The following is a 7,078-nucleotide window of genomic DNA, read 5'->3' on the forward strand; positions in this document are numbered from 1 at the left end:
GAGTATTCTATGGATAGGAACAGAAATGCCAATGAGCCAGAAAGGATTGTATCATCAGACTCTGCTGGGCCTCTGTCTCAGTATCCTGAAGACATCCCTTTGACTTGCAAGTATCTGTCACTTTCAGTTTTATCTTTATGGCAACAGAAATTATACATCAATACTAGTAGGTTTAGAACACAAATTTTGTTACAGCAGAGTACAACAGTCTTCTCTTCAGATCTTCAATTACACTGATATTTGGGATGGCCTAACTGGTCTACTTTCAGTTAGTAACTCTGTGCGGGTAGGAAGCCACAATAACTATTTGAGGAGGGCACATTCTTTTTGGATGGGACAAAATTAAACTAATAAGCCTATTGGAAATAAGGAATTAAGTGAAACTTCTATCTAGAACTTGATAAATTTGTTAGCAGGCACATACACAAAATTTAATACAGGACCTGTCTGATACTTAGCTACTAATATCCCTGGGGGACTGAGTTCACTGCTAATAAATTCATTTCGTTTTTTTCACAAACAAATCTGGCAATTGTTATTCTCTTTCCCTGTATATGTTCCTATGACAAATTATATACGAGCAATAGTCTCAATCTCACCTCTTCCTCAGAAATGCAGTTATAATTAGTAGTCACTGTTATGATCCTTCAAGACAGGTAGTAGTTAATAAAACAGTATGCCACACAGGAGGGGTACAAGAGCCTGTTTCTATACTCTGTATGTAACTTAACTGTAAAGCACAAGGACACTAAGGGCCATGTGACCACAGAATCACTCAAAGCATATGGAAATGCCTGGGGACTAAAAAGACGCTTAACCAAATTCTAAAGCATAAAAGATTAAGCCTTTTTTAAAGTATTTTATCAGATTACAATCTGATAAAATTTAAGAGTTTAATTTTTCTTTTTCTTTTTTTTTTTTTAATATTTTTATTTATTTCTAGGAGAGAGAGACAGCGTGAGCAGGGGAGGGTCAGAGAGAGAGAGGGAGACACAGACTCTGAAATAGGCTCCAGGCTCTGGGCTGGCAGTCAGCACAGAGCCCAACGCGGGGCTCGAACCCACGAACCGCGAGATCATGACCTAAGCGAAAGTCGGATGCTTAACCGACTAAGCCACCCAGGCGCCCCAAGAGTTTAATTTTTCAAAACAGCACATAAGGTCATCAATTCATGACTGTTTTCATTTTTGAGAACACTAAGGTAACATTATTAACTTTCTTTCACGTAGATTCCAAGATTTTTTTTTTTAAGACTCCAAGATATTTAAAGAGTTACAGAGGGCCTGGAGATTACACAGAGACCACTAGTAGCGCATCCCGTTTATCCTCCCTTCCTTTACACTTTTAACTTTATCCACGATCCAAACATACTTACGTTTTCGATCATCGCCACATGCAACTTCAGCAAGATACCGGAAGTAATCTCCTTTCATTTTCAGATAGAAGACCTTACTCTCTGGATTAGTTGCATTGGCTATTAAATACTTATCCAACAATTCCTGAAAGAAATAAGATAAAATATTAGGCACTGATATGTGCTCACAACAATATGCACTGGAATCATTACCACAGTAATGACAACCATACCACCTTGGACTTGAAACATGGGCTGAGAGCAGGGGTCACAAGGTTGTCATTAGTTGAATGCTTTGGCTCACAGCAAGTCATAGTATCTAATGGCAGAGCTAGAGTACATTGAACATGAATTAGAAAGAGCCTGGAGGCACCTGGGTGGCTCAGTAAGTTGAGCATCCAACTTGGGCTCAGGTCATGATCTTGCAGTCCGTGAATTCGAGCCCCATGTCAGACTCTTGTGCTGACAGCTCAGAGCCTGGAGCCTGCTTCAGATTCTGTGTCTCCCTCTCCCTCTGACCCTCCCCACTCACACTGTCTCGGTCTCTCAAAATAAACTTAAAAGAAAATACTGAGTTAGTAATTAAGTATGTCATTATTCCCTATTTTACTCAAAGAAATGTACACTTGATCCAATGAGCTAGTACCTCTCAAACTGAGTGATTTTTACAGGTGTGCCAGAAGAATAAAAGTCACAGAAGAAAGGCACCTGGGTGGCTCATTTTGTACAGCATGCAACTCTTGATTTCAGACTCATGAGTTCGAGCCCCGCACTGGGTGTACAGATTACTTAAAGATAAAATCTTAAAAGAAAAAGTCAAAGACAAATAGGATAGAGATCTTTCGGGACAATTAATGTTACTTGATGGTAAGTAACTAAAAAGAAACTTTTTGCAATAAAAAATGTTACGGAGTAGAATAAAGTTCTCATAGAAATCCTAAGACACTAATACCTGTACCTCACAGGTTTGTTTGGGGAGTGAAACCAATCAATGGATGTGAAAGCAGTGTATAGTGTCAGTGTCAGTGATCAGCCAGCCAGGTATCCCCCCCTCTTCTGCCTAGGTGCAAAGTTTGAGAAGCACTGATCTTGCTAGGCAATGTGAAAACTAAGTGAAAAAGTTTAAGCAAGAAACTGTCACAATCACCTTTGCACTCTGGAAAAATGGCCAAAGATATTATCAATTAACATTATATAAAAATACTAACTACAGGGTGTCTGGGTGGCTCAGTGAGTTAAGTGTCAAACTTCGGCTCAGGTCATGATATCATGTTCTTAAGTTTGAGCTCTGTGCTGACAGCTCGGAGTCTGGAGCCTGCTTCAGATTTTGTGTCTCCCCCTCTCTCTGATCCTCCCCCACTTGCCCTCTGTCTATCTGTCTGTCTCTCTCTCTTTCTCTCTATATATATATGATAAACACTTAAAAAAATTTAATACTAACAAAAATACAAAATTGGAAGTCTGGAGAAGAATCCAGTTAACACCGTTTCAAATTCACCTAACTGTATTAGTGAAGAAGCAAAAGAAGGTTGTTTACAGTTAAAAAAAAAAAAAAAGGACTAAGAAAAAGTTTAGAAAACATACTTATAACTCAAGAATTTTCTCGTTATCTGACTAAAAATGGCCTAAACAAAATGCAATGATTACATCCATAAGTTATTTTAAAGGAAATAAACAGGAAACATTATATTTTAAATCTTTAAATTAAAAAACTAAATCCTTGAATTTAATTTTTAGACGTTTGCATAAAAAATATTTTAAAAGGGCCTAAGGCTGAGGCAAAATTTTTTACTTTAAAATTACCTAACAAAGCCCCAGAAGTCTATACATTATAAAACTGGCAAGCAGTATAAAAACTGGGGCTTAAATCTGGAAATTTGCTGGGCCAAGAATGCTTCAATAGAGGTCATTAAGGGCCACACCCCAACACTGGAGGGACCAGTGAAAACTAATGCTGGTTCCACACCAGCAAACTCTTAACTTAAAGAAGATTTAAAAGAGCAGAGGCTGTAAGAATTTCTTCTGCTCAACATCGCCAATTCAATTTTAATAGCTATTTACTAAAATGAACCTGAGAAACTCCCAGAATCTTAGAAATTCATACTACTTTAACTTTTTCCATTCTTATATACCATGGATGGCTTTCAATTTAAAATCTATTTCTGGGGAACACCGGAATTTAGGGTTCTGGCGTGGAGGGCGGGCAAGAGTGAGGCCACCACAAAAAAAAAAAAAAAAAAAAAGGGTTTGAAACCACCAACTGAACCAGAGTCCTCCCTATCTTTTTTTTTTTTTTTTAAATTTTTTTTTTTTTTTTTTAATGTTTTATTTATTTCTAGGAGAGAGAGAGAGACAGCGTGAGCAGGGGAGGGTCAGAGAGAGAGGGAGTCACAGACTGAAACAGGCTCCAGGCTCCGAGCTGGCAGTCAGCACAGAGCCCGACGCGGGGCCCGAACCCACGAACCGTGAGATCACGACCTAAGCGAAAGTCGGACGCTTAACCGACTAAGCCACCCAGGCGCCCCAGAGTCCTCCCTATCTTTAAAGAAAACTTCAACAAGAGTGGATTCTGAGAAGCTCTATTATATAATGCAAACACAGTACTGATTCTGTGGTAACCACAACCTCTGCCTCCACCCAAACTGAGAACTAGGATATAAAATAAAGCGCCTCTCACTTCTCTTCTTCTCCCGAGTGAGTCAGTAAAGATGAGCTCACACAGAGGATCTCCGAAAAGGTGCCAACTCTGGTGAGGACATTCAGTCACAAAAAAAGCCATCGGTACCTTTAAGATGTAGCACTCCGTGATGAAATGTGGCACAAGTGTGGTAGCAGAGACTGAGGAAAGCCTGACTACAGTTGAGGACTTGGGGCGGGCAGAGACGTGCGATTTTAGCCCCGAGCCCTCCTCGGTCACGCAGCCAGATGCGGGCGCGCTCGTGAGGACAGCGTTCTGGCCTTCCAAACATCTGGGAAAGCTGCGTAACAGCTATGAACAGTAGCTGAACTTTTCCTTTCTAAAATTACTAACTTTGACTCCTAGCTTGCATACAGCCACTACATACGACTGACAAGGCTGGCTTGTATACAGGGGCTTGTACATTACTTCCGTCTTGGAGTTTCAGCTAGATAGCATGGGCGCTTTGTTAGATGCCGCTAGCTCTCTGTGAAGGAAGGGAACAAGAGGCACAGAGTAATTCTGTCTTTCCACGCTATCAGTAGTAGAGATGTACATTTTAGCCAAAAAGACAGTGGATTCTGCTGTATGTCTTATAAAAATGATCACGGTTGTTAACAGGTAGTATCAATACCAGGATTCGGGCAGCTGGGTGGCTCAGTCAGTTAAACATCCAACTCCTGACTTTGGCTTAAGGTATATAGCTTAAGTGTACAATTTTTATTTAAAAATTATTTTAAGGGCGCCTGGGTGGCTCAGTTGGTTACACATCCGACTTCAGCTCAGGTTATGATCTCACAGCTTGTGGTTTCGAGCCCTGCGCTGGGCTCTGTGCTGACAGCTCAGAGCCTGGAGGCTGCTTGGGATGCTGTGCCTCCCTCTCCCTCTGTCCCTCCCCTGCTCACACTCTCTCTCAAAAATAAACATTAATAAAAAAAAAAAGTTCCCCCGCAAATTTCTCCTGCACCTTATTTATTCTTGTCAATTAAGTAGTAGGAGATCCCTTTTTAACTCTTCGACTTGCAGATTTTATGATCCTGGAGGGCTTGGAGAACTAAGATAGGGGTTCCTCCAGTACTGACAGTATAACCTGACTTGGGCAGAACGCAAATGGGCATTCCGTTTTGAAAATCTGAGAGATCTGTAAAGTCAGTATACTCACTACTCAAAATTACAAGGCGGACTGGTAACTGAGTGCTAAACCAAAAAAACGCAAACAACAGCAAAGTCAGAGGAAAATATTTATGTTACTATAGGTCACTTTCAGAGATGCTAAAGGACCTTAGAATAAACTTAATTTCATAAAGACAGGATGGCAATAAAAGCAAAAGACTATATCAGAAAAGCTGTGGAGAACTATGTAAGAAATGAAATTGTCAAGCAATAATACTAATGTAAACTTAGTACAGCAACTATTCTTCTTCAAGCCCATGACTTAGAGAAAAGGCCAGGAAGAAAACAAAACTCTGATACTAATTAATTCTACCCCCAGGAGTGAATTATTTTGGCATATAATAACCCTACTATCACATCAACAGTTTTTAAACAATTCCTTTGGCTTCAATGGTAATATTCCATGGCATTCAACAAACTAAAATAATATTTTTACCTTAAATTCATTTATAAGTGATTTCTGTTTTACAGACAAAATAAACCACTCTTGTCCCTCATCATATAGCTTAGTCTTTATATAAGAAACTGATTTATTTAGAAGACTAGGTAACTGACGAAGAGCCTTAAAATACAAACAAAATAATCAAAAGGAAACAAAGGATGTTCTAAGGATTTTCAATTTCCTCTCTTTTTAGCTTACTGAAATTCATTACTAAAACACTATTAAACATACTCAATCTCTAACTTTAGGACACATATACTAATCATTATCCGTGTATTTTTACCAGTTTAATCAGTACATACTACCACAAAAACTACACTATATTCATCGATTGAGCAAATACTCAAGTGTTCAGCATATGCCAAGCTCCATTCTAAGCACTTTATGTATTATATACACCTAAACAAACCATTGTGACAATGAATAAAGTCACACTGGAGTCCAAAAACATGCCCAGGTCATACAATTAAGTGGAGCCAGTATCTGAAACTAGAGCCAGTAAGTATTTCTAAGCCCTATCCTGTAAAGGGTCAATAATAGCCAAAAATAGGTACCTAAGAGCATTTGTCCTTTTTTTAGATACTTCATAGAACTAGTAAAACAAAAGAATTAATATGGTGTACAGGGCAACATAATTATTTAACAACTGGAACATTTATTCAATGGTAAGAACTAAATTTTTCTAACATTCCAACTTCAAGTGTTACATAGGACAAAAAAACCACTAATGTCACCTGCACAAAAAACAGTCTCTAGACATTAACTGTCTCCTAATTAGGTTGATTAATCCAAGACAATGAAATCAAAATTCAAGTAAAATTCAAAACTCAAGAAGGAAGTCACATTTCATCCAGAAAGAAATTATACACACATAACTACCCTTTGGGGTGGCTGAGTGGGCCTTTCAGAGGCCACATGTGATAGGCTAGAATTACAGGATTGGTCCAAGAAAGAGGAAGATAAAGGACCAGAGTAACTGGGTTATTTTAGAATGTATGATTTTAGAACTTAGATTCATTTGTGAAATTGACTCATATCATTAGCTCTTTGATCTTGTGGCAAATCACAGCTTCTCAAAACTGTTTCTTTATATAATGAGGATACTATGATCCAAAGGGCTTCTATTCTCAGAAATTACCATTCTAGCGGCACCTGGGTGGCTGAGACAGTTAAGCATCTAGATTTTGGCTCAGATCATGATCTCACGGTTCAGGAGTCTGAGCCCTGCATCGGGCTGCAGCTGTCTGCTGACAGCTTGCTTGGAACTCTCTCTCTGCCTCTCCCCTGCTCACACGTGCTCTCTCACTCTCTCAAAATAAACAAACAAAATGGAAGGAAGGAAGGAAGGAAGGAAGGAAGGAAGGAAGGAAGGAAAGAAGGAAGGAAGGAAGGAAGGAAGGGAGGGAGGGAGGGAGGGAGGGAGGGAGGGAGG

At 39.3% G+C, this 7,078-nt stretch overlaps 1 protein-coding gene across 1 annotated transcript in view; it reads right to left on the reverse strand.

Moving 5' to 3' along the window:
• Positions 1–7,078, reverse strand: part of YWHAQ (tyrosine 3-monooxygenase/tryptophan 5-monooxygenase activation protein theta) — a 42,279-nt gene that overhangs the window by 9,720 nt on the left and 25,481 nt on the right. Inside the window, exon 3 of the mRNA XM_039231054.1 lies at positions 1,376–1,499. Within this exon, the coding sequence (XP_039086985.1) occupies positions 1,376–1,499 (124 nt within the window). The remainder of the gene's footprint in view (positions 1–1,375; positions 1,500–7,078) is intronic.

This window comes from Hyaena hyaena, unplaced genomic scaffold (genome assembly GCF_003009895.1).
Source record: "Hyaena hyaena isolate Hyena2069 unplaced genomic scaffold, ASM300989v1 scaffold_53, whole genome shotgun sequence".
Lineage (NCBI taxonomy): Eukaryota > Metazoa > Chordata > Mammalia > Carnivora > Hyaenidae > Hyaena > Hyaena hyaena.